Genomic DNA, 26,345 nt, shown 5'->3' with positions numbered 1-26,345 from the left:
CCGCCAACCCCATTGGCAAGACTGCGGACCTAGTCTCGCTCTAATTGCCTGGAGCCGATGTTGGATCTTCTACGCCCGAAAAGCGACGGATATTCTCCGGACTAACTCCCCTACGTGGCCCCTAAATCCTCCTTAATATCATGGACTCTCTCCGGAGTCCCCACATCAATCTCGTCTTGGCTCGTTTACCCCAGTCTCCTCAATTGATCGCGATCCTACATTTCATTTAGCCTAAACTAGGCGTGTCACTATTACTTCATGCCAGGATGAATGGCATGACAACAGGGATATATCCAGGCTCGGCGTTAGTCTACAAGAATGGAGATCGCCCGTTCTCTTGGCCGCCTGGGAAATGACCTCCGCGGCATTGGGGGTAAATTCGGCATTATCCAGGACGAATATATAACCGACGTGGTCCTGACAGTTCCCCCCGCTGGCGTGCAGAGTGGCCGACTACGACTTGTCATATCTGGAATACAATGCTCATCTCGACCCTGCTCACGGCCCTTTGCGCCGTTCGAGCCGTCAATGCTCTCGCCCAGGAATCTACCATCGCTTTCCACGGCGGAAAGGACTCGGTCAGACTTGGTGGGAAAGGCACCTCTGGTGTGATACTGCTAGACAGTGATGACTGGCCTGGGGTCATTAGAGCTGCTGGTGATCTCGCTGCGGATTTCGGTCGCGTCACTGGGACGAACCTGACACGGCACTTGCTCAATGACAAGACCTCGAACTCATATCATGCGAAAACAGCTATTATAGCCGGCACAATTGGACACTCGAAGCTTCTCGATTCCCTCATCCAGAGTGGCAAGATTGACGTCAATTCAACGGAGGGGAAGTGGGAGGCATTCCAGACGGAGATTGTTAAGAACCCCATCGACGGCGTTGCAAACGCTCTGGTCATCGCGGGAAGCGATAAGCGTGGTGCGATCTACGGACTTTATGATATTTCCGAACAGATTGGTGTCTCGCCGTGGTACTGGTTTGCTGATTCCGCCCCGGCGCAACACCCGCAAATCTACGCGTTGAAGAAGAAGAAGATCCAGGGCCCTCCGTCTGTCAAGTATCGTGGTATCTTCATCAACGACGAACAGCCGGCTATCACGAACTGGATCAATGCGAACTACCCCGAGGCAAAGTACGGCCCGGGGTTCAATGCAGACTTCTATTCCCATGTCTTCGAGCTCCTCCTTCGTCTCCGTGCCAACTACCTTTGGCCCGCATCGTGGAATAACATATTTCACCTGGACGACCCCCGAAACTCGCCTACTGCAGATGAGTATGGTATTGTTATGGGCACTAGCCATACCGAGCCGATGATGCGCTGGACGAAGGAACAGGGCCTCTTGTTGAACGGCGATTGGAACTGGGATACAAATCGGGAGAATGTTACTGTATTCTTCAGAGAAGGGGCTGAGCGGACCAAGAATTTTGAGAGTCTCTACACGCTGGGCATGCGTGGGCTCGGAGATGTCGCCTCGCCAACGATCACTGCCAAATCTCTCGGCGATATTGTCAACACCCAGCAGCAGGTCTTGTCAGATGTGTTTAATGTGTCGGACGTTTCATCGATTCCTCAGATGTGGTGCCTGTACAAGGAAGTCGGTGGCTATTTCCAGGACGGCCTGCGTGTTCCGGACGATATCACCCTCCTTTGGTCCGACGACAACTGGGGCAATATCCAGCGATTGCCTGTGGATAACGAGACAAGCCGCGAGGCTGGCGCTGGTGTCTACTACCATTTCGACTACGTCGGTGATCCCCGTGACTATAAATGGATCAACACCATCTCTCTCCAGAAGACATGGGAACAGATGCATCTGGCATACGAACGCGACGCGCGACAGATTTGGATCGTCAACATGGGAGATCTCAAGGGACTGGTGAGAGTGCTGAGCTGTTTGGATGGAGTTGTAAGCTAATGAGCGCAGGAATTGCCGCTGAGCCACTTCATGGACCTGGCGTATGATACGCCGCGCTGGTCCTCCCCTGACAGCACAGCCGAATGGCTTACGCTATGGGCCGCTCGCGAATTTGGCAGCGCAGTAGCTAAGAAGACGGGCGACATCATGAACCGGTATGGAATGTATGCCGCCCGACGGAAGTATGAGCTCCTCAGCCCTCAGACGTTCAGCCTGATCAACTACAACGAAGCGGACAATGTTCTGCAGGAGTGGGCAGACCTTGTGAAGGACGCCCAGAAGGTTTATGACAGTCTTCGGCCGGCCGCTCGCCCTGCATTCTTTGAGATGGTTTTGCACCCCTGTATGGCCGGGTATGTCGTGACTGACATCCACATCACCGCTGGCAAGAACAATCTGTACGCAGGACAGCGACGGACCAGTGCCAATGCCCTCGCGCAGAAAGCTCTGGAGCTTTTCAAAGAGGACCACGAGCTGACCCAACGGTATCATAATCTCTTGGACGGGAAATGGACGCATATTATGGACCAGACTCATCTCGGATATGACTACTGGTTTGTCTCCACATGCTATGGCTAGTAACTCGCGTGCTGACTATATATCAGGCAACAACCAATGAGAAACACTCTGCCTCCTTTGGCATACACTCAACTCCTTGAAGAGAGTCTTGCTGGAAACATGGGCGTGTCCGTTGAAGGTAGCAATGCATCGGTGCCTGGAGATGACCGGTGGCATTCCTTGTCCAGCAACACGCTGACTCTGCCGCCAATTGATCCTTACGGACCAGACAGATGGATTGAGGTATATTCGCGTGGCACGGAAGGATTCCAGTTTACGGTCAGCCCTCATGATTCTTGGGTCAAAGCGACACCCTCCTCGGGCATGATCTCGCCTTCTGGGGCCAACACGGACATTCGAGTACAGCTGTCTGTTGATTGGGACAAAGCACCCGCGGGCTCCAGCATGGCGCTTATCAATGTGACGGTGGCTTCTGATGACTATGGCAACTTTCAAATGCCTACCGTCCAGCTTCCAGTGAACAAGACGTCGGCGCCGGCCTCATTCCACGGGTTCGTTGAGTCGGACGGTACCGTTAGCATCGAAGCAGAGCACACGTCCCGCAACACGTCGGCAGGAAACACATCCTACGCCGTGGTTCCTGGATATGGCCGTACCCTTTCTGGGGTGACATTGCTTCCGGCCCTGGCGGAAACCCAACAGCCGCCTTCGTCTCCCCGACTGGAGTACGATATGTACATCTTCTCGAACGTTACAACGGCAAAAACTACTGTCTACCTCGGGCCGTCCCTCAACACGAACCCATCCCGTCCATTGAAATATGCGATTGCTTTCAACGACGCCGAGCCTAAGATTGTACAGTTTGTGCCCTCTACGCCGCTGGGCACTCTTCCGTCCAACTGGGCCCAGACCGTCAGCAACGCCGTGTGGACAAACACAACCAGCCATGAGATATCTGGTGGAGGCAATAAGAACACGCTGAAGCTGTGGGCTGTCGAGCCGGGTGTTGTCTTCCAGAAGGTGGTCGTCGACTTGGGTGGTGTGCGGGACAGCTACCTGGGGCCTCCGGAGAGCCAGATTGTGTGATGGATCGAGGACTGTATACCACCATGGCCCTGGGCCTCTCTAACTATTAGTCTATACTGTGTCTATAGTTTCATTTGTGTGCAATTTTCATCTGACCAGCCCTTTAGACGAGTTGCTCGTATGAGAACCATGTCAGAGTACTCCGTAGTACAATTAGGGCAAGCAGTGGCAGATGATCGACCGCTGACATAAGCCTCTATCATTCCGCATCGCATCTGCTTCTTTGTTCTTCTTCAATCCAACGCAATTCACACCTCAACACCAACAACCATGGCGTCCCTACGCACATCAACCTTCCAGAACCTCCTCCGGAGTCGCGCCCCGCTGCTCCGCTATCAGCAGAAGCGCTGGGCACAGGTGCACGACGTGCGCTTCCTCGCCACGCACCACGACCCCAATCAAGTCCTGGACCGCTACCGCTCCAAACTGCACCAGAAAGCCAAAGAGTGCGTCCACCTGCCAACACACCTACCACCTACATTCTCCTAACGAACGCCAAAAAACAAACAGAGAAGGCCACGAATCCGTCGAGTCCCTCAAAGAAGCCTACAAGGACAAGATCTCCGAATTCCGCCGCAAAGCCACCACCCCCATCACCCCGGAGCCGTCCTCGCCCGCACCTTCACAACCGCAGGGCACCACGCCCCCTCCGCCCCCGAAACCACAAGCCGACGCCTTCACCCCGCAGGCCCGCGCGGCCGCCGCCATCCCCGAGTCCTCCTCCACCGGCATCAAGCCGCTGAGCGCCTACCTCGACGTCGAGAAGATCCTCTCCCTCCCGCCCAAGGAAATCGAGGCCCTCTGGCGCCTCCGCCACGCAAACAGCGCCACCTCCATCTGTGCCGCCATCCCCGTCGACACCTACCAGCGCATCGCCGACGCCGCCCGCCAAAACCCGCAGTTCATCCTGCCGCTGCCGCGCCAGCAACAGCAACAACAGCCCGAGGGTGACGGCGCCGCCGCGGCCGCCGCCGACGCAGACGCCGGCACAGGCGCTGACATCCACTTCCTGCAGTGGGCGTTCCACCCGGCCGCGCCGACGGTGACGAGCGGCCCGCTGGCGACGTCGCACACGTCCACGATCATCTTCACGAACCTGGCCGCTTACAAGCTGCACGGCGCGTTTGCGCAGCCGCACACCGTCATCACGCACCACCTCGACCTCGCCGATGAGAAGGGCCTCGTCCTCATGCATGGCCAGGTCATGCCGGACGCCGGGGTGTCGACGTCGGAGGCGACGTGGTTGGTGAGCTGTGTGCAGCGGTTTTATGACTTTGGGGGGCAGGCGAGTGGCCGCAAGGGCGAGCTGCTTCGCATGTTTACCCGCGGTGATGTCGAGGGGTTCAAGATTGAGGATTTGATGGCTGAGGCGGAGAAGTTGTAGATTTGATTGCAGCCGTTGTAAGATAGATAGATGGACTTGTTTGTTGGTAGAATATATCCCTGTTTGATCGCTATGGCGGGAATCATAGCCTACGATTGAACAATGCATGGAATGCAACTGAATTGTGAATGATGTAGCCAACGATTAGTCCGAACCCGCCTGTACACCGACCTAAAGCACAACACCGCTGAAATCAGAGAACCGACACTGACAGGGAATTCGTACACAAATAACAAGAAAGTCAAGCTTTCTAACCCGTCTCATCTATGGGTAGAAGCGAAGAAGAAGATATGCACAGTTGTTAGCACAAAAGCGAGTCGGCTGACATTGCGGTGGAATGTGCGAGCCGACTCGGGGGTATCCTAGTTGTAGATCCGGTCATAAAATGCAAACGACGGAACTGCTGAGCGCATCAGTCATCAAGCACCTCCTCCATGACGAAAGAGTGGATATGCTCAAAGTAGCCGGGCTCGGCCACGCTGTCGTTGTGTGCGCCGTTCGGAAGCGTGCGCCACACCTTGCGACGTGACTTGCAGATGGCATACAGCTGGGTCATGTTGGATGGGCTGCGTAACGTACACGTCAGAACAATGATCCGTGTGGCAGGGCTGGGACACTCACGGCACAATTTCGTCCTTCAACCCACTGAGGAAGAGGATTGGGATGTCGGTGATCTTGGGCAAGACCTCCTCGCTGGCCCAGTATTGGTGACAGAAGCGGGCTAGGTACCGCGCGGGAGGGAACACACTAGGCATGTGAGAATACGGTATAAGAGGGGGCAGAAGCCAACGTACGTCGGAATGAGTTTGCGAATGCTCAGGAACGTATTCTCCAGGATCAAGCCTCGAATGTCACCCTTGTCTTGATTCGTGGCAACCAGGTGGATCGCAACCGCGCCGCCGATGCTCTGTCCGTAGATGACGATCTTGCTGTTTTTCGTCTCCGCACGCTGTCGGAGGTAGTCCAGGCCAGTCTGCGCATCGATCTTCAGGCCGTTCTCGTCGGGGACACCGGTCGACAGTCCATAACCGCGGTATTCCAGCATGAGCACATTGCACCCGAGCACCTCCTGCAGGATCTTGGCGATGGGAATACGGTGGCCGATGTTCCCGGCATTCCCATGGAACATCAAGACGGTGAGATCACGACCGGGGCGTCGGTTGGACGGACGGATAAAAAGCGCATGTAACGACTCCCCGTCCGGCGTGGGGATGTGGAGGTCTTCGTAGTCGGTGATGCCGAACTGCCGCGGCTGGGGGACGTTGGTACGAGCATCGACGGGGACATTGCGCGGATAGATCAGTTCACTGTCGCGGCGAAAATCGCATAGTTAGTCATTCAGTTTGACATTACACTAGACAGTGGTCTGGTCGTCAGGTGTGGGGTGCACTAACTTCTGCTTGAAGTATAGGAGCCCACTGGCGACGACGGCAAGACCGGATGAAGCCAATACGGGGAGTCGGAGAAATTGCACGGCGCTGTTGGCCATGGAGGTGATGCTCCAAGAGGGTGGGGGTGGCGGCGATTCGGACATTATTGAGGGACAGATGATAGATAATATGCTAGACGAGGAATGGAGAGGTGTCTCCGAGAAACGAGCGAGGCAGCCACAAGAGAGGAGGCTGAGAGGGGTTGCATCCAACCACTTCTGCGGCGGCCAGATGGACGAAGGTGAAGGATGATGGAGGTGAAGTCGACAGGAATGTCTGGTGGATTTGACGGCGACAGGTATGCAAGTGGTACGCTCGGAAGAAGGGAGAGTATGCTTAATCGAGGAGCAGGGGAACTCACACCTGAAAGATCAGGCAGCAGAAAGTGCTTATGTCAGACTTCTTGCGGGGAAGCAGACAGGCCAATCGGCGGACGAGATGGTCTCACCGCCCGGCGGAATGGAGGGAGCTGGCAACGTAAGGCGAGAGTCGCCTGGCTCTCAAGCTCCAGAGCTCCTCCATCTATCCAAGCCAACCGACCTTCATTCTTCCTCTTCCCTTTCGCCTCTCCCGATTCCGTCAATTCCCTTCAATTTAGAGATATCGATTTTGCTCCAGAATACATCAGTTACATTTCTTCTCCTTCTCTTCCGTCGTCTTTAGAAAATGGTTGGTCACGGTACCACGGGGATGCTCGGTGAAGGTGAGCCAACACCCATCAGAGGACTGTTGCTGGATCATTTTAGGACTGACCGAATGGCTAGATGGCATCCATGTTGATATGAACCATCTGAAGAGTGGTGAAGTCAAGTAGGTCCTATCCCTACCCCGTGGTCATCCTGTGCAAACATCAGCTAACCTCATCTGTACAGCCTAGGTACCTCGATGTGAGTATACCAGTTCCCTACAATCGCCTCTGGTGGATGTTGCTGGATGCTAACCCGACTAGCATGGCAATCAACTTTAAAGATGGAGTGATTCTGGGTGCCGACAGCCGCACGACAACCGGAGCTTATATCGCCAATCGAGTCACCGACAAACTGACGCAGGTCCACGACACCATCTGGTGCTGCCGATCGGGATCCGCTGCCGATACCCAGGCTGTGGCCGACATTGTTTCCTACCATTTGAACATGTACGCCATTGTCAACAACGAGGCCCCCAGCACCCAGGTGGCCGCGTCGCTGTTCCAGGAGCTGTGTTATGAGAACAAGGATATGCTCAGGTGGGTTGGCGGTTCACTCGCCCGATGTTTAGCATTAAGCTAATCCGTCTCCAGTGCCGGTATCATCATTGCGGGCTATGATCCCCGACACGGCGGTCAAGTGTACTCGATACCGCTGGGTGGCTCGCTACACAAGCAAGCCTACTCGATCGGTGGATCGGGATCGACCTACATCTACGGATACTGCGATGCCAACTGGCGGGAGAACATGACGGAAGAAGAAGGGATCCAGTTTGTGCGGTCCGCGTTGCAAGAGGCGATCAAATGGGATGGTAGCTCGGGAGGTGTGATCCGGATGGTGGTGCTCACGGCCAAGGGCGCGGTGAGACACCTCTATCTGCCGGACACGGGTTATACGGGACCGGGCGTTACCAATTGACGAGGGGGATGAGGTATCAATGGGATGATGATGTTTATAATTGACATGGATCTTGTTTTTCTCTTTACCAATTTGTAGCCAATGTGAGCATCTGGACGGATGATTGGTGATAATATCCCTCTGCTGCCCGGTATTTTTCACGGGGATTCGTATTGTGTGCAGAAGTGGAATGCAAGGAGACGCCGATATATCTATCCATCACTTTGTCCCGATGGAGGTATGGGTTATTGTAGCTTAACAGGGTTCGATATATCGACTGTTTCCGGACCAATCGATCGACCGTCACGAACACACCTGCGCTGCTGGAGAGCTGTCATTCGTCGATAGACGGAGTACTAAGAGTCGTCAAGACTGATGGAGAGAAAGAAAGACTGGAATGAGAACCATCGCAAGTCTCCAGTCATTCCGGCGAAGATCCGTGTAGGGAGAGTACTGTGTGTACAGTAGTCGAGGTACCCGTGGAGGAGGGAAGATTACCTGTTTCTCTCTCTCTCCCGTCTGCCGCCATCCAGCTCGGTCTGCTTCTCTTCCGCTTTCTTCATCTCTCCGTCTCTCTTCCGCTCCCTCCCATCTCTCTCTGTCTCTCTCTCCTCTTCTCTCCCCTCCCCCTCTCATCTCTCCTCTCTCTCCTCCATTCTCCTTCTCGTTCTTCCCTCACTCCCTGTCCGCAATGGACCATCCCTCCATTGTCACCCCTTCTCATCGCCTGTGATTCCCTGAAGGCTTGGGTCGGGCTCAAACGGGTGTGTGCTTTGGCCCTGTTGATATCTCCCTGATCAAGTCTCGACCCATTGTTGGACTAGACGGTATCAAGAAACCCCCTTGTTGAATCGATTTCCCCCCCTGGGTCTCGGTCTTCCCTGTTACTCTGTAAGCATTGACTGCGCCACCCCGATGATTTCCATCATCACCCCACCCCCCATATCAACGGTGTCTGTCATCCCCTCATATCTCATAGCTAGTGTACACCCCCCCCCGGATTCTTATACTGGTCGTGGTTTTTTTCTTTAAAATGTGTGTGGATGACTCTCTGCCTTGGATCGCTGCTTGACAGGTGAAACCTTAATCGCCGCATCCCGTCCTCGCTTGTTGTCTCCTCGCCCTTCTCGTCGCCCAACTTGACATGGGATCGCTCCTCATCAATCATCCGCGGTCGGATCACGTCAACAGCTCCTACACCATGCTGGGAGGCGCCATCACTCCCTCGGAATCGGTCTATCAGCCTTCGTCTCGTCGCGCCTTGTCTCACCATCCCTCTTCCCACCTCGAGACCGGTAGCTCGAGGTCCACCTCATCCAACACCACCCCCACTTCGTCCACAGCCCCGCCGTCCACCTCCGCCGCCGCTGGTTCTGCACGTTTGTCCTCGCACCCGCCACAGGATGCTCCGGGCTACATCAGTCGGCCTTCGCACACGCCTTCTCACCCATCCACGCGGGAGACCTCTGTCACTGCCACGCCTGGGTCCGCCTACTCGTCCGACCTGTCCAACTCAATGAGCATCCACACCTCGCATCCCGGCGATGACGCTCATCCCTCTCATCATGTTTCCGAATCGTCTGGCGACCACGGCCAAATCCCAACCGGCAGCTCGCATCCGGGAAGCCGCTCGTCGCCCGCTTCGCCACGGTTGCGCCCGACATTCCGATCCATGCGGTCGCTAGGAGGTTCCGAGGCCAGCTCTCCCAGTCGCATCAAGATCCGGGACCTGTCTCATATCCAGAGTTTCGCCAGCGAGGAGTTCCTGGCCCAGTCGCACCGGGACCACGTGCCCGGACAATGGTCCCAGGAGTACCAATACGAGATCAGTTCCATGCCGGTCACGGACATCATCGAAATGGTTGCGGGGCTCCTGACGAAAATCACCACCACCAACGACATGCATCACGAACACGTCCATCGCCACATCCCTCCTCCGGACGGCACCACGAACCTGAGCCCCCAGGCCACCAGCGTGCTCGCGTTTCACGGCAAGAATGTGCCGAGTATCAGCATCCTCAGCTATCTGTCCCGCATCCATAAATATTGTCCCACTACATACGAGGTCTTTCTCAGTCTTCTTATCTACTTTGACCGTATGACCGAACTGGTCAACAAGGGCCAAATTGAAAGCCTCCGCCGCCGCGGACCCAGTTCCTCCGCGGTCCAGGAAGAAGCGCCTCCTCGATCTTCGCCTGTGACGCTTCCCACCCACACCTCTCCGATGGTGACCCCTCCATCCTCCGGTGGCGTCAGAGCCCAAGACCCCTCAACACCTTCCTCGGTCTCCCCGTCATTAGATCCCCAGGAGCAGGACGATCTCCTCTCGCATTTCTTTGTTGTGGATAGTTTCAACATTCATCGACTGGTCATCGCGGGCGTGACCTGTGCCAGTAAATTCTTCTCCGATGTTTTCTATACTAATTCTCGATACGCAAAGGTAAGCTATTAGTCCTCTCCCCTTGAGTTAAGCTGTTGATAGCTGATCTATGTTGAATAGGTTGGGGGCCTTCCGCTAGTCGAATTGAACCACTTGGAACTGCAGTTCCTTCTGTTGAACGACTTCCGACTGTCGATCCCGGTAGAGGAGCTCGAGGCATATGGGACCATGCTTGTGGAGTTCTACGCACGGGAGGTTGTCGCTCAGCAGCAGCAGCAGCAACAACAGGCGCATCCCACAATCCCCCATCACATCAACCCACCCCCCACGTCTGACCAAGGATCGGACGGGATACACATGCGTACGCGCGAACGACGTGACCTTGACCGGCCCAAAGTCCGGCAAACCCCAACTCCACCATAAGCGTGGAACACAGCCCGATCCGTACTACGTGCACCACCTCTTCTCGTCATTCAAAAGGAATGACACGGCCCAACCGCTTTCAGCGGCAGGGCCTCCCCTATCTTCTTGTGTCGCCTAGCGCATGAATGGTTGGAACCTCTCCTTCGATTTATAGACTCTTTGGCTGTCAGCGTCTTGGTTTCCGTTACGATTGTGCTTTCTTTCCTCCTCCCATTTATGCTTCATGGTCGTCGTCTGCGAACAGCTGCGCCTGGCCTGCTTTGTATGTACACGTTTCTTCCTTGCATATTGTCTGTTTTCATCATCGGCGGGTGTTTGTCGGAGTTTCCTTGTCGTGTTGTGTCCTTGTCTTGTTCTGTCTCGGGGGATATACGGTTGCCAGAATTGTCCGGGTTTGTTTTCTTCTTTGACTCGCTGATCTTGTCTTCCCTTTTCTCCGTCGATCTATGCTGTCCATACTTTATAATTTACACCGACCCATCTATGGTGTTTCTCCGCGCTGTATACCCGATGATCCCGTAGCCTGATGTCCCTTCGTCTTGGTTGATTCTAGCTGTGCCCTCGTCCGTAAGAAACGTTCAATGGACATGTTCCCTGCGGCCAGCCTCTGGTACCTCTCTTGTACATCTCTTGTATCCGTTCCCCTGCCATGGGTCAGGGTCCAATGCGTCCCTCCCAAACACCGCAAACTCCAGACCCGGACCCTTCTGCCGAATCCCACCACAATCGTCTCCTCAGTAAACACCTTGATAGGGTCCTTCCGGTGCACCGTCTGATCCCCGATGTGTCTCTAGGAATAACATCGCGGTATATCTGAGGCCTCGCCTTTGTTTCCTTCGGTCTGATGCTGTCTAATGCCATGTTCCACCGTCGTGTCTAAGAGCACTGTGTCGTTCCCTCACACCCGCCATACAATGTCAAGCGGAATCCTGCGTACGATTGTGATGGATGATCAAATCCCAAAGCGAATGTTGGGCATTGATTCAAAAGCCTGGAGGACCAATCCACCTGCTATGAAGATGGCACAGAAAAACAAAAGTACAGTGTCTCTCCAGCGCCAGTGAAGCAATATAATACATTTATATTGGCCCACCACCCAACCCACTGGAGGTAGAACAAAAAGGAAGGCAAATGCCTGGTACATCACCTCTCCAGTGCCAATATACGAAAGCAAAGCAAAAAAACGAAGCAAAGCAAATGGCCCAACCACCCAACCCACTGGAGGACCAATCCACCTCCTATGAGGATGGAACAGAAAAGCAAAAATACAGTGTCTCTCCAGTGCCAATATGCATAACGCAAAAAAACGAAGCAAAGCAAAGCAAAGCAAAGCAAATGGCCCACCACCCAACCCTCTGGAGGTAGAACAGAAAGAAACGCAAACGCCTGATACATCGCCTCTCCAGTGCCAATGGAACAAGAAAGAAAGCAAACCAGAAACGCAAATCCAACACCTTCCCGTGCGGAACACTCGCAACCCTGGAGGGCACTAACTAATAGTAATAACAGGATCCTCTCCAGGATAGAACCCCCGATGCCCTTAGGAACGCGAGTCAGTCACTTGTGAAGAGCCAACGAGGGCAAGGAGGAACTTACCAAGAAATCCTCCTCGCAGTACCAAGTGCGTCCGCGAGTGCGGCGGGATGCTACCGCTCCTGGGAAGGGATACGACTTACGGACCGCGTACAGTCCGGCGTCATTACCCATGAAGATGGAACCCCTCGCCTAGGAATCCTCTGTTGAGTTGCAGTCAGTGGACTTGTTCTCCGAACACATTGGAGGTCATGACTTACCCTTCCGTCGGCTAAGCCTAGCCACCAATATCACGGCAGGACATGCGGTAGCGACCTGTGACCCGATCAGCAGAACCTGATGGACTTCCGAGAAGTCCATCCAATGGAGTAAAAGGAGTGGAAGTGAAGAAAAGGTTCGCGTGAAGCAGCACAAAGAAAAGAAAGGAAAGACAAAGACAAGGAGCGGGGTGTAGAGAACGTGGGGGCGAGAAAGAAGGGAAGGGAAGATCAGAGCTAAGTCATAGGGCGAACCCTCCTTGCTTTCTGATATTGGAACGAATGTGCAGCCACGCCTTGAAGATACGTTCGGGGGACCAGTGCGGGCGTTTCCGCTGGATGCGAGCCAGGGTATTCCACGCACAACCGTAACGATCACAAGGCTCCTTGGCATGGTTGGATGTAAGCATGATGTACGAATCGGAACCCCAATACGTAACAAACTTGCTATCCTCACCAGCTTCATCGGACTCCGATAGAGGAGTGACATCCCAACCCTGCAAGTGGCCCATGGCCAAAGGCGGAGCGGGATACACATGCTCTTGCCGCACGATCCAGCGAGATACAGGGACGACCGTAGTCACGCCGAAGCGCACGCGCCTCTCCTTCGCATAGGAGGAAGTTGTCTGGGCCGGAACCCGTTGAGCGCGTGTCCGAGTAGCCTTCACCGTGGGCTCGGAGATGGGAGGGAGGGAACGAGTGACGGGGGGTACAGAACGAGTGACAGTGGGTACAGAACGAGTGACCGGGGCCTCAGAACGAGTGACAGGAGGCTGGGAACGAGGAGCAAAAGTAGAAGCAGGAACACGGGGACGGGGCTGGCGCTGGGGCCGGGGCTGGGGGCAGTGATGAGGGCAACGGCCACAGGGAGCGCCAGAACGAGAGACAGGAGTGGGAGGCCGAGCCACAGAACGAGAGACAGGAGTCTGGGGACGGGTAACAGAACGAGAGACACGGGTGGGATGGGGGGTACACGGACGGTGGGCTGACAGGTGTCCCTGACGGGACTGCTTGTCAATCGACGACCTGAGCTGAGCCCAAGGCCGCGATCTGGCCTGACGAGCCTCTCTTCTCTCCTCGAGACAAGCGAGAGAAGCCTCCGTGGCGGGGGAAGATGAAGGAGTGACATTGGGCCGGGCTGAAGGAGTGACTGGGGCAACAGTGGGAAGGGTGCCACGGGCCAGGAAACGAGAGATATGTGCTGGGACAACACGAACAGGAATACGCGAACCTTTCTTCATGCGAGGGAAGTACCGGATGCCAGGTTTGCTAAACACTGGCTCAAAGGAGCGGATCGGAGTCGGTGTCGTGGGTCGATATACGATACGGCGGGCAGGAAAGGAACGAAAGGCTGGCCGTGTCGTAAATCGAGGCACCTTCTCCGAAGGACGAAAAGGGAACCCGGGTACACAAAGGCGAGCCATTGTGTACTGGGCCAAAAAGAAGCACGAGAAGAAAGCAGGGAAGGGGAACGCAGGGGGAGCTGGCCAGGGACGGAAGAAGCGTGGGCGTAAACGTTAGAAACGATACTAGCAGCTTAGACCATGAGGCATGGAGAGAAGAAGAGGAGGAAGAGGAGACACGGGAGAACGGCGGGGGATATATAGGCAGGATGCGTTGCTGTTGGAGAAGGAACCAGCGGGCTCCTTCTGAATGAGAATGGCAGCATCGTCGCGGAGGGCGACTTCTGTTTCATGAAGTTGGAAAGAGGCATGGCAGCCAGAATCACGTCGGAGCGAGATGTGGAAGGAGGAAGAAGCCCAGTGCCCAGGATGGCGGACGACACTCAACCATTGGAGAAGTACGGAGATGCATGGTGAAGCACACAGGAGTAGATGTAGGGCGATGTGATATGGACTCGGATATCAAACTAGCTCGAACGGTCTTAGACTCCGCTGCAACAATGAGCTTATGTCCGTTTAGCTTCTTCACGGTGGATACCAGTCAGCCCTATGAATGGACGTCCTTCCCAGATATCCCTTCACTGGTCCCTCCCTGCAAACGGTAGATTCACCAGCTTATGGCGTAGACGAGGCCTGCTTCATTGGTCTCATATCGTGGTCGACAAGCATCACCCTCCACTTCGAGTTTGCCAGGTGCAAAACAAACCCATTGCCTCTTTCCATTGTGGACGCAACACAAATGTAAACAAACAGTGACTCACAAATCGGGACTCACAGTTTGTTTACATCCATGGCATGGGAAAGGGTCGATAGTGTTCTTTCCTTGATGGTCTCAAGAACACATGGATGTCAACAACGGTCGAGTACCAACACGAAATTACCAGGTTCCTCCTGGATGCGGCAGTCGTTAGCCATGATACTGAAGGGAGATAGAGGACATACAAGGTGGATCTTTTGTCGCGTCGTCTCTCATGATATATTCTTCCGCTTCCTTTAGAGATGACGTTGAGTGATGATGCCGTGGATATATATCTCCGCCTTAGATAGATCGTTGCTGGACACCACGGTTAGTCGGTGTTTGAACTACACCCGTGTCTGTACGCCTGTTTAGCAACACAATCCAATCCCATGTCAACTATGATGGCTACTTCAAAAAGATCCCGTATAATAGAATGATATTATGCTCATGCAAGGCTGCGATGCAAAGCAACATCCTCGTCTACCACAGCAGACGAGACTATCAAAACACAGACTAAGTATAATCCAAAAAAGAGAAAGAGACAACACGAAGGAGAACCTCAAACCAGTGAAATCGTATACCATTCCGCGTAATCCATACCGTACGTAACACGCCACTGCACCGGGGCCCATCTACAACGCCTCATTCGATCCGTGGAGGACTCCGTGACTTTTTGCCTAACGGGCTAAGACTCGCGCTGCACTCACCGTCAGCAATCACCATCAGATAAACAAATGAAAAAGCAGAAAAAGCAGTCGGGTTGCAACTGATATAAACCAATAGGTCAACGTACGATCTCCGTCGCTCCCCTTCTTTCCGGAAGCCCTCGATAATCTTCGCGATCTCTTTGCGCCCGGCGCGCGCGTCCACCTTTCGGCCTCCGAGACTCATGCTGACCTTCTCGTTCGCGTTGGCTGTCAACAACCGCTTCAGCAGCAGATGGCGCATGCTCAGACACACAAATACCCCGCAGTCGCTGCCGTTCTCCTGCACAGGGGAGTCTTCCAGATGAATATACCTGATCGGCCGTCCGAGAAGCGCCCCGAACTTCATCGTCACCTGTCGCGCCTCCCAATAATTACCAGGCGGCAGCGAGTCGTAGTGGAAGGCGACGCCATCCACGATGGAGATCAGCAGCAGAGACCAGTGGGTGCCGCCTTCAGCCTCGGTCACGTTGCGGCAGTCGTTGATGGGCAGGAATACGTGCGTCGTGCGGGAGAAGTCCGGAAGGGCTTCGCGCAAGGAGTGCGGGTTGGGGGTTTGCAAGATCATGAACGACATGCTTGGCCGGAGGAGGACAATATTCGAGTGTTTATATTGTACCAGGAACTCGCGCTCCAGATACCTAGATTGCTTCAGTTGGGGGATGCGCGGCAAGAAAGCTGGTAAAAGACTCGTCTTACTCTTCCCAGAAGGAAATTATCTGCGAAAGTCAGCACAGACAGTCCCATCATAAGAATCCATGCATGTAGATCCAAAAGATCGGAAGGAATTCAGATACGCACATTATCCGTCAACCAGTCATTTTTGAGAGATTGCATGTCTTCCCGCGTTACTATGAATCGTCAGACCAGACCAGGGCCACGCCCGGGGCTCGACAGGATCGCTTTACGCACATCGGATATCGTGATCTGAGAACTCGGACCGGTCAGACACTCCCCATCACCGAGAAGAGTTGCGATTCGAGGGAAGAACAGCCAAACTCACAGCTGAGGTACGCATCGTCCGGATTCAACTGGAAAAGCACCATGATCAGCATTCAGCATCTTTTCTGAAACCCGCGACGGAACACAAGACAGAGAGCCCTACGGTGTCACCGAACCTCCTCATCCTCTTCTGCAGTCTGCCCAATCCGCCCTCGCGCATTTTTACGGCTCCTACCTATCTATCCGCGGGGCGAGACGTTGTTGGTGCGTTGATGATACGTATATATATGTGTGTATGTTCACTAGGTCTATCCGCAGACGTGTATCTCCGGTCAATGCCAACCTCGGTGGTGAAATTGCCAAGGCGGGATGTGGAGGAAGACGGAGGAGGAACGGGAGGACTGCGAGTTATGACTTGAGGCCGGTGGGCGAGGGACGTTGCAAAGTCATATAGGAAGAAGTTTCGAGCGACAAAACTCTAGGCCAAGGGCACTGGATCTTGCGTCGATGAGCTGTGGGTGATCTCCGGTTTCACTCGGAACGGGGAAAGAAGATACCTTGGTTGTTCGAAACGGTCCCCTGCAGCGACAGTCGAATCACATGTGGCGGGGGAGGGACCAGGACAACAGCCAGAGAATTCCACAGCACCCAAGACGAGGTGTATAAAAAAAGAGGAGTCCGATGCAAGGGACGGGAATGATTGATCGAGTCCGGGACGGCAAACTGGTCGCCGACTGCCGGTTTCCTTGCGGGAGATCGTGATCCAGCGTCATCAGCCACGGCGCACGACGTCACTGGCTGTGGCGGTGTATGTGGCTGGGTTAGGTCGTTGTGCAACCACTTTTTGAATAAACATACTCAATGGACATAGCTCATGTTCGGTATCTAATCGTCTCAAATAGCAAGCTCAAATCATGGGGGTATCTAAATGTACATGTCTGCTCCTGAGGGAGCATCCAGTCTCGACTGAGACCCAGATAAAACAGCAATCATGGTCGCAACATCCCGCTCCATAGCAAACAATAGATCAAACAAAATAAAACAGTTATTCAGCCGTCGTATAGGGGCAGATGTTTCTGATCCACCACAAAACAAATTCATCGCGAATGAAAAGTGTTCCATAGGTAGGCCGCGTGATTGTCAACTGCGCGACCTCAGGACGTCTCGCATCCAGGAAGGTCGAAAATCGTAGGACGTAGGCGAGTCGGCAAGTCACGTCAAATATACAAGCAAAACGATACCACCGAAATCAATAGCTCAAGTCGAAAGCTTCGCAAAATGTTTATTCCAGATCCAGCCGACTTGATTCGTGGGATCATCCTGATTTTTGGCCAGCCATAGCTCACCCTTCTCCGCGATCACGTCGAAGATCTCGCCGGCCACATATGTCAAATAAGGGTACCCAGCTTCGCGTCGAGCCCGATCAATATTGAACTCGTAAATGCTGGCAGCAAGGAAGAGAACGGCAGGCTCTTTGGGTGCGTCATTCTCAGGCCGGGCATTCTCTTGCGGATTGTCGGACATCGGCATCGCAGACGAGAAGAACCCAGAATAACGACCGCCGGGAGAGGTAGGTTGCTCCTCACTTGGCTTCGCTTCGTCGTTGGATGGGCCGATCAGGTCGGCTAAGAAAGGCGATTCGAGACTCAGACGAGGAAGGCTGGGGAACGATTCCGTATTGGAATTGATGGTAGGGATAGAGGTCGAGGAGCCATGGGTAATGTGTTGCAGCGCCTGACTACGCGGAATTTCAGGGTGATCGCCTCCAGTGCGGCCTGAGAATGTGGAATCAGTACGGTGGCGTCCGTGGGAGATCTGGGACTGGCTATCGAGACTTGGCGACTGGAACGGCCGACTGCCAGTGCTGAAGTCGTGAGAAACTTTGGGTGAGTCCTCAATGCCAGATCCCACTCGCGTGCTGGAGCTATTAACGGTTGAAGGCCGTCGAGGTGAGCTGATGGTTGCCCCAGTTGAGGGTGTGTTGAAGTTCACAAGGTTGACAGCTTCCGCGAGCAACGAGCCGTTGCAAATCCCAAGCGATAGTACTTGAGCTTCTGAGAAGTTGAAAGCTGCGGACCAATCCCCAATGACCTTCTGGATGTCATCCGGGAACACATCAACGAGAGAGGTCAGCTTCTCCTGCAGAGTATTGAACCAGGTCGACTGTATCTGCACAAAGTTTTCCAAACAAGCCTCCATCAACTTGGCGGTCAGAGAGTAAAGCTTAGGAAGCTCATCTTTCAAGGTCTCATTGAGTGCCACAAATTGCTCGCCTTGCTCGGCGGTCTTCTTATCGGGCTTGTCACCCCTGTCCCTGATGCTTTTGAAGCGTGCATAGTCCATCAGGCGTTTGTCGCGCTTCCTCATTACTCTCTGGGGACCATCGTGGAGCTTCAGTAAGGTGACCATTGGATCGATGACACTCTTGCGAACGGTGGCAATCTAGACTCGGATTAGCCCATACTCTCAGATCAATAGAAGGCGATGCATGGCGTGGATCGATGTAGGTGCAAGGGGATGGGTGTGCGCGAAGAAGGTGGTTTCTCTTACATGATCCGGCAACGCCACGGATAACAATCCCTGAACAGTCACTCTAAGTTCACGCCACTTTCCCTCCAACTCTGAATAGTTGGTTTGAGATACATCGACGAAACCTTCAATGGCAGAGACAAATTCACTGAAACGCTCGAGAGAGCCCTGCACTTCGCGAGTGTACATCTCAGCATCCCGCATGACGACCTGCAGCTGGAAGAAGTTGTCTCCAAAACGTTGGGACAGAGCATCGTATTCCTTATCCTCGACCAGTTCTGAGAGCCCCACCTGCTGCTTCAGCTTCTCCGTACGACGACCAAAGGCCTTGGACAAGCCGGCTCTGACATCGGATTCTTTTCGCTTTCGGCCGACGACTTGGCCAACTAGATCGGCCCGTTTCTTCATCTCGTTGATACGAACCGAGATGCTGGTGACCTCTTCGAGAGCACTGAGAAGAGCTGGGCGATCGGGGTGGTTCTCTGGCGTCGAGTCCAAGAGCTCTGTTAATAACAGAGGATATTTCAGGATTCTCTGTACTGGCTTGACAAGCAATGAATCCAAGTCCCACGCGCTTGTGAGATCTGATGCCCACTCTCGGCACTCCTTGAGCCAGATGGCGACCTTTGGATTGCGTTGCAAGGCTTGGAGTTTCTTATTGGCAGCGTCATGGTTCTTCAGGTAGTCCGCGTAAACTTTTTCCATCTGAGCCATGTTAGCGATAAAGGCTTGGCCGATGCAGGTCGCATGATCTTTGTCAAGCTCCGAGAGTCCCGGTACACCAGAAGCCTCTGTGTCGGTCCTCACCATATGGTGGTTTCTCGCACTGCGTTTGCTGCTCCAGCGCTGTGATTTGGGCATTACATAGACGCTTCTCGCCGCTTCCTTTAGGGAATCCAGAAAGACCATCGAAAAGTGTACCACTTGATCCGAATTGGCAAAAAGGACCTTTACATCATCCGAAGAAAGGTCCAAGCACGAACTCGATGTGCCTTTGTAGATGTCGTCAACGACTTTCATATCCCTTCCAAAGGTATATTCAGTGTCGATCAGCTCCTTGATAACGTGCCGTCGCTTCTTCAAACGCCGCTGTTCTGGAGATGGAGACATGGAGGCCGGCCGCACCTGCTCAGAGGTGGACGGGACCAAAGAGGTAGATGAAGAACCCATTGCCTCAGGAGAGGCAACCGATTCCGCGTGTCGGAGTGAGGAGTCCCCACTGCTCCCAGTGCTCTGCACAGGGCCCAAAGGTGCGAATGGGGTACTCTGGGATGTACCCAACAGTTGCGCTTGCTCTTTAGCCAGAGGTACAGGAAGCAACTCTTCAACTTGTGAACCCGTGGGAAGCTCTGAAGCATCATACCGCGGCAAAGTAGGGGCACGCTCTTCCGAATCCTCCTTGGGTAGCTGAACATTGATGGCTAGGCCAAGGGTTTCACCGGGGGTCGCTGATGACGAGATTTGAGCGTCCGGTCGCGGAGTTGGTGTACTGTTGTTGGGAATGATAGAATCTTTTGGTGGTGGTGGTGGCGGCGCAGCTTCTTCCGCTGCAACTTTCATCCAATCCAGAATAGACGGAGAGGCATGTTCCCAATCGTCTGGCAGGACTAGACTGGCGGTATGCCCCAGCCGTTCGGACGGAGGAAGATCTTTGCTTGACACAACGACGGGCTCGTCAGTCAGGCTGTCAGCTCTTCCATCCGCCCTTGTATCGACTGCATTTCGAGGCTCGGGCGACGCGCGGATTGCAGGCATGGGAAGCTGATGACCTTTGCCGCGAGTGAGAGTTTCTAAATACAGTTGAGTCACACGGTTGGAATCCCACCCACCTAGCCTCGCCAGATTAGGTGCGTTGGAATAGCCAAAGGCCGCCCTGACCGCTTCGTGATTGGAGATAAGCTCCGCCCGGTTCTCCTGAGGAACATGAGAAAGTTGAGGGATGGTAATCGATTCGGGTGCACTTGAAGCGGAACATGATTGAGTAGTGGCCGCCTCGCTCTCGTCCACAGACGGTGGAACTTGGGAGAGATCGTCTCCACTGGCCTCGCACTGATCATCCGTAGAGTGCTGGTTGCGAAGGGATGACGACCAGGAGCTCATGCTCCACCGATTAATTATACCATTTCCGGACGCATCATGTTGGTTATACGAGTCAGAGTGCTCCGGGTTATCGCTGCTGTCCATGCAGTCGTCGATGCCCGTCGCATCCTTTAACATAATTGGAACAGACTCTCTGTCATCCGTTTCAGACATGCTGAAATCTTGCTCGTCACATGATGAGCTGCTGGGGCTGGACTCTCGGATTTGCATGATCTGACTTAGCAATGTCCGGTGCGACGCATGTATGTTCTCTCGCGTAAGCCCTTCCTGAGGTTCTGGGTCGAACGCAGTACCGTGTGTCTCGGTAGACATCGCAGAAACGGGCGCAACTAATTTTGAATGTATCTGGCGTGCGCCCTCGGGGTTTCCAAGGGTGGGCGAGTCCATCGTTATAGGGTGGGTTTCAGTAGTCGTGCAGTCGCTCCCTTGGCTGCAGATGTCTGTGTCAACACGAAGCTGGGGTGGCACTTGAGGATTATCGGACTCCGGCGTCAATTCTTTCTCTTCATGACTGTCCTCGGGAGAGACTTCTATCACAGTTGCGGTATCTTCAGGCGGTGGAGGATTGACTGGTTTGGGCGTATCTTCTCGCGGAGGCTCAACCGCCGGAGTGGGAGGTGCCTCCTGCTTCTCTTCTCGAGCTTTAACCTGCCGGCGAAGCTCTGCTGCTTTCTCTTCCTTCCTTTCATTCTCTTGGACCGTACGGTTGAATGCCTGTTGGATTCTCTGTCGCCTGGTCGCAAAATCGACGTTACCCAACTCCGGCAGGCGTCGATCCCGCGGCCTGGAGTTTCGGGGTTCACGGTCGTTATTGAGCTGTTTCTGGAAATTCGACACCCGCTCGCCCACTTTAGATCGTGCTGTAGATGAAGAGGTATGCGACACCGGTGGTCGGGGCCGAGAACTGCGTAGTGTTGGAGATTTCTTTGGAGGAGGTGGAGCGGCTATGTATGCTCCTAACGACGGACCCTTCACAGGAGGGGGCCGACGAGAACGACCATGGGTCATATCCCGCTTCGCGCGTGGGGAAAATGCAAACGTTGGGGATTTCTCATCGTTCGACGCGTGGGAAGGAGATTTTGGCGCCGGTTTGGGAAGGCGGCTAATACCTTTCGGTGGCAGTGAGACCTGGGCGGCAACCCGGTTGCTGAACGTGGAGTCGACTCTGGCAGTAGGGGAGGAATCACCCGAAGCGGATGGCGACTGGAGGCGGCGGGAAGAGACAGGAATGCGGGACTTGGAATGTGGGCTGTCCTCTAACGACGTTGGGGAGGACGGCTGCAAGGGGGCCGCGGCCGCCATGTGGAAACTGGGAGCGTGCACAGCAGCTCCCTCCGGCCAAATCCCAGAAATATCACTCCTCGTCCGCCGGTGACTATGATGGTTCCCGCCAGTACTGACAGCTTCTAGGAATGGTGTATGCCCCAAATACCATGCGGTGGGGGTCAGAGGAGACCGTCCCGGTGACGGATCGAAGGGCTCTAAAAGCCCGGGATGTGGACTGGCGATGCTGCCTTCCGAACCACGACGTCGCAGATGCGACGGGATTCCATGTCCCTGGCCCTGGAAGCTTGTGTCTACTGATAGTAATTGCCCAAACCGAGGCCGACGAGTGAGAGAGTCGGGAGGATTCGGATGAGAGGATGGAGGATGATTGCTGACGCCGCTAGCTTTCCACGAAGTCGACGATGGACCGCGAGCTTGATTGAATTCGTGGGCTGAATTCCACCGAGGCAGTGAAGGCTGTCTGGCGGAGGGATCGTTGTTGCGCTGGCGGAACGAGGCCCGATTCCGCACGGAACCGTCGATGGGACTCACTGGACTCGCAGCCCTGGATGTTTCCTGCGATATAGGCGCGGAGGGAAGGGGTAGGACCTGGTCGACGTTGTTGTTGAATTTATTGACGAGGTCTTTGAACGAGGCCTGTCGTGACCTGGCGGTTGGGATCTGGGCAGATCGGTCCTTGGTGGATCGGGGCCCGATGCTCTTGAACGTGTCTGAGGCTGAACGATATTGTCCGGACTGAACAATCGACGACGGCCCGGGTCGTGTTGGGACGGATGACACACGCTGGGATTGATGGAGCTCTCCTGTGACGAAACCACTCCGGAGACTTTCCGGACTAGCAGCAGTGTTATTCCCCGCCGATATCGTGGAAAGATGTGTGCGATAGAAGTCGTCCGGGTTTGACGATATGTGCGTGTCTATGGTGGACGAAAGCGGATGGTTGTTCGAGGATGAGGGTGAGAGACGGCGGTCTGCAGGGTGGGTGGTACTGGACACCGACAACGGGGGAGGCGAAGACGGCGCGGCTAGAGGCGCTTCTTGAGCGTTCTGAAGCTCATAGAAGTGGTCGTGAGGAGGCGGAGACGATAGGCGCCGGGGGCTGCTGTTGAGAAAGCAAGAGCTGGGTTCGACATCGCCGCCGGACATCTTGCATTCTTCAAGGAGATTCAGTCAGTGCGTCTTTGTCCCTCCCCGAACGATGCCTCTGTACTTTTGTTTTCCCCTTTAATTTCAGAGCTATAGGTATGATTCGGCGCGAATTGTCACCTAACGGGATGGTTGGTGGAGAACCTTCCTGATCGAGGGTGCTCAGGCTTGCGATGCGTTGTTCACAGCTGGTAGGTCACAGATGAAGTTGCAGATGGACCGGCCAGAACTACAAAGCACGAGCATCACCGGGTAGCATTACCCCAGTCGGGCGTCATATTTAGAAGAGAACGACGCAGGAGGGAGCGGCGAGCCGAACGAGATGGCAGAAGTCGGATCGGGAAGAGAGACAGGGGACCAAAGAAGAAAAGAAGCAAGACGCGCAGAGGGGAGAGAGAGAGATGACTGGTAGCAGAGGACCGAACGGATGATTGGCGATGTACTCCGTATGGGTACTGTCACAGGCTGACCTGGGAAAAGAAAACGACCGAGGGTTAGTGGAAACAAAGCTCGGCCGGTAAGGTTTGGGAGACAACGACGGGAAGGGAACGAACGGTCAGACAGTCAACAAGGTCGGTCAGGAGAAGAATGGTCAGGTTGGATTTGTCGGGAAGTCAGACTGGGGGGCGAGGCGGAAGAGCGAGTGTAGGGTTGGTTGTTTGCACGGCGGCTAGCAGGGGTGGGTGTTGTAGTGGTGGAGGACAATCGTGGTGAGGGGGAGGAGGAATGAATCATAGGTAGGTGAAGAAGGAAAAGCCGGTTCTTCTGGACCGTCACAGGTGGGCCGGGAGGGGTTTGCTTGGGGCTGGAGAAGAGAGAGTAATCAATAAATAAATACATATTTATAAATAATAATAATGACAATAAATCATCGAACGAACTAACTAATCATGACGAGGCCGTGTCTAGCGATCTCACCTTGGTCGATGTGGGCCGATTTCCTAGCCCTGTTGGTTGTTTCTCGGGGAGGATAATCGTCAGTCTTCGTTGTTCTTGATGGGGCTGTCCGCTGTCCTGATGAAGGGGCTCTTATTTATCTGTTGCGGAGACCGACTGATCGAGTCGAAGACTTGGGTGATGTGTTCATCCGACGTCTTCTTTGGGGAGAAAAAGAAATACTATCGGGGTACTCTGTACTGGAGTAGAGGAACTCTATGAATCGAGTGCGATGAACGAGTGAATGGATCTGAACTCCCGAGATTCAACTAAGATGACCGACTAACTATCACCACAACTAGTTGAAAGAAGGTTCTGAGACCCGCTGGAAGAAGAAATTAAGGGCAGTCATCCTGACCCAATTCCGCCTCCATGACCAGCTGTAATAAAAACATTATTATCCATGAGAATGAAAAATCAAACGACCTACGCAATGCCGTACCTTACTTCAGGGAATTCTGGACACTGACCACCTCTGACACTTAACCCCGTTCGTGCTAGAAGGGGGTCTAGTCGGTTCCATCGCCTGGGGAGCCACACATTAGTTAAGGTACAAAAGTTTCATCCGATCCTAAAGATCAGATTCATCAACCCCAGTAGCCAGGGCAGTTCTTTACAGACTACATTATCACTAATTTGCTACCTAACCATATTAAGACGGTCTCTTTTAAAGAAAGGGCGGTTGACTCAGTCTGCTACACACTCCCTGTGCATGGAACGGGCCAAAAAGAAGGCTCAGGAACAAAGGGCCCCAGACACAGCACAGCAACAGAAAGAGCCCACCGCCAGCCCATGATTGGTGTTTCATTGTATTTGTGTGGTGGTCGCAATGGTTCATTTCCGTGGATCCCATCTAGCGCTGGCTCCACCTGACGGATTCTTTATGCCTGAGGATTGTCTCATTTCCCCCCCATTCCGATCTATCCAGCTTAGATTCTCCCGTGAAGAATGATAGATTAGTTTTAAAGTAGTAGTGTCTAAGTACCAGAAGCTAATCATATCAACAAGCTTGAGCTTGATGATAATGAACCTGTCGTAGTTCGCACCTTATTGTTTACTAAATATACCACCATTACAACATGGTCCCCGACAACAAATTCCCGACCAGTACCAGCCGGGAAATTTTCTGGTACAGCACGTAATCACCCCCAGCAGACGGTTTCCACCGCCGCCTGTCACAGCCGTCAGAGCCGTCAGGGACAGCCCCGAAGTATGCACTTCTTCGGAAATTAATATTCTTTCTATGCCATTGTTGAATCTGGCGGTGACTGCTTGACAACAAAGTACGAGACTGCGGGAGCCACCGTGGATGAAGGACGATCCATCGCGACTAGTTCATGGTCTATCATGCCTAGCGTTTGTGACCCGTAAGAACAATGAGATATGACTCCTCCCATAGAGACCCTTGTAACGTCGTATGACTTGATAGCACGGCACCTCGATCTGTGGCCTATAAGCAATGGATCCGGAGTGGTCGCGAAGGATCCTGTCGTCTCTGCTGTGCTGTACTCATCATTCCATCCCCATCCCAGCATGTCGTCGGAATTCCACGAGCAAGGGACAACACCGCCGGCGGCGTGGGGGTTGGACATTTGCTGTGTCTTTCTCAGGTCGGTGTGCAGTAGCGCAGTAAGGTCAATGGCCAATGCCTTACTGCACACCTAGCAAAATGAAAAGACTCTATCCCGTAGTGTGGTGATTTGTTCATCCCACTGTCCGACACGGGAGGGCCCGAGGATCGGCTTACAGCTGGCTGGTACCCAAAAATTCCTCAACAGTATCTAACATTCTGCTACCGCTCTTAGGTCCCTCTGAGCCTTTACTACAGTAGATTTTAAAGCAGATCTTAGATAGAATTTTAGATAATCCGACCCGACCCGACGCAATACCAAGTCTAATCCTAATCAGGGACGACAAAGGGGATGTACAGTTCAGGTATTATTAGTATTAGCGAATAAGCATAACTCCCGCCGCCACCGTCCTTATTCTTCCCTCTATCCCACTTTCTGCCTTTCCATGCTGTTGAAGGGAGTCCTAGG

General features: G+C 53.9%; 7 protein-coding genes across 7 annotated transcripts; 3 read left to right on the top strand and 4 right to left on the bottom strand.

The window, feature by feature from the left end:
* Positions 1 to 479: 479 nt before the first annotated feature.
* Positions 480 to 4,914, top strand: ATEG_04355 (glycoside hydrolase family 115 protein; the record flags this gene model as incomplete). The annotated part of the gene is made up of 5 exons (XM_001213533.1): positions 480 to 1,916; positions 2,130 to 2,479; positions 2,531 to 3,524; positions 3,831 to 3,976; positions 4,041 to 4,914. The coding sequence occupies 5 exons, from the start codon at positions 480 to 482 to the stop codon at positions 4,912 to 4,914; spliced, it is 3,801 nt and encodes a 1,266-aa protein (XP_001213533.1).
* Positions 4,915 to 5,326: 412 nt separating this feature from the next.
* Positions 5,327 to 6,448, bottom strand: ATEG_04354 (alpha/beta hydrolase; the record flags this gene model as incomplete). The annotated part of the gene is made up of 4 exons (XM_001213532.1): positions 5,327 to 5,480; positions 5,536 to 5,661; positions 5,709 to 6,221; positions 6,309 to 6,448. The coding sequence occupies 4 exons, from the start codon at positions 6,446 to 6,448 to the stop codon at positions 5,327 to 5,329; spliced, it is 933 nt and encodes a 310-aa protein (XP_001213532.1).
* A 562-nt stretch (positions 6,449 to 7,010) lies between these two features.
* pre3 (proteasome core particle subunit beta 1) lies at positions 7,011 to 7,948 on the top strand (the record flags this gene model as incomplete). The annotated part of the gene is made up of 4 exons (XM_001213531.1): positions 7,011 to 7,047; positions 7,109 to 7,154; positions 7,222 to 7,569; positions 7,624 to 7,948. The coding sequence occupies 4 exons, from the start codon at positions 7,011 to 7,013 to the stop codon at positions 7,946 to 7,948; spliced, it is 756 nt and encodes a 251-aa protein (XP_001213531.1).
* Positions 7,949 to 9,128: 1,180 nt separating this feature from the next.
* ATEG_04352 (putative cyclin-dependent protein kinase complex component) lies at positions 9,129 to 10,730 on the top strand (the record flags this gene model as incomplete). Its single annotated transcript, XM_001213530.1, has 2 exons — positions 9,129 to 10,367; positions 10,428 to 10,730. 2 exons carry the CDS (start codon positions 9,129 to 9,131, stop codon positions 10,728 to 10,730), a joined length of 1,542 nt encoding a protein of 513 aa, XP_001213530.1.
* A 2,032-nt stretch (positions 10,731 to 12,762) lies between these two features.
* Positions 12,763 to 13,944, bottom strand: ATEG_04351 (uncharacterized protein; the record flags this gene model as incomplete). The annotated part of the gene is made up of 1 exon (XM_001213529.1): positions 12,763 to 13,944. The coding sequence occupies one exon, from the start codon at positions 13,942 to 13,944 to the stop codon at positions 12,763 to 12,765; it is 1,182 nt and encodes a 393-aa protein (XP_001213529.1).
* A 1,395-nt stretch (positions 13,945 to 15,339) lies between these two features.
* Positions 15,340 to 16,412, bottom strand: ATEG_04350 (Ulp1 protease family protein; the record flags this gene model as incomplete). Its single annotated transcript, XM_001213528.1, has 5 exons — positions 15,340 to 15,359; positions 15,430 to 16,007; positions 16,066 to 16,085; positions 16,168 to 16,217; positions 16,370 to 16,412. 5 exons carry the CDS (start codon positions 16,410 to 16,412, stop codon positions 15,340 to 15,342), a joined length of 711 nt encoding a protein of 236 aa, XP_001213528.1.
* Positions 16,413 to 17,565: 1,153 nt separating this feature from the next.
* Positions 17,566 to 23,370, bottom strand: ATEG_04349 (putative Rho guanyl nucleotide exchange factor; the record flags this gene model as incomplete). The annotated part of the gene is made up of 2 exons (XM_001213527.1): positions 17,566 to 18,750; positions 18,859 to 23,370. The coding sequence occupies 2 exons, from the start codon at positions 23,368 to 23,370 to the stop codon at positions 17,566 to 17,568; spliced, it is 5,697 nt and encodes a 1,898-aa protein (XP_001213527.1).
* Between the last annotated feature and the right edge of the window lie 2,975 nt (positions 23,371 to 26,345).

Source organism: Aspergillus terreus, genomic scaffold, assembly GCF_000149615.1.
Source record: "Aspergillus terreus NIH2624 scaffold_6 genomic scaffold, whole genome shotgun sequence".
NCBI classification, from domain to species: domain Eukaryota; kingdom Fungi; phylum Ascomycota; class Eurotiomycetes; order Eurotiales; family Aspergillaceae; genus Aspergillus; species Aspergillus terreus.
This window is presented reverse-complemented; position numbering and strand designations above follow the sequence as displayed.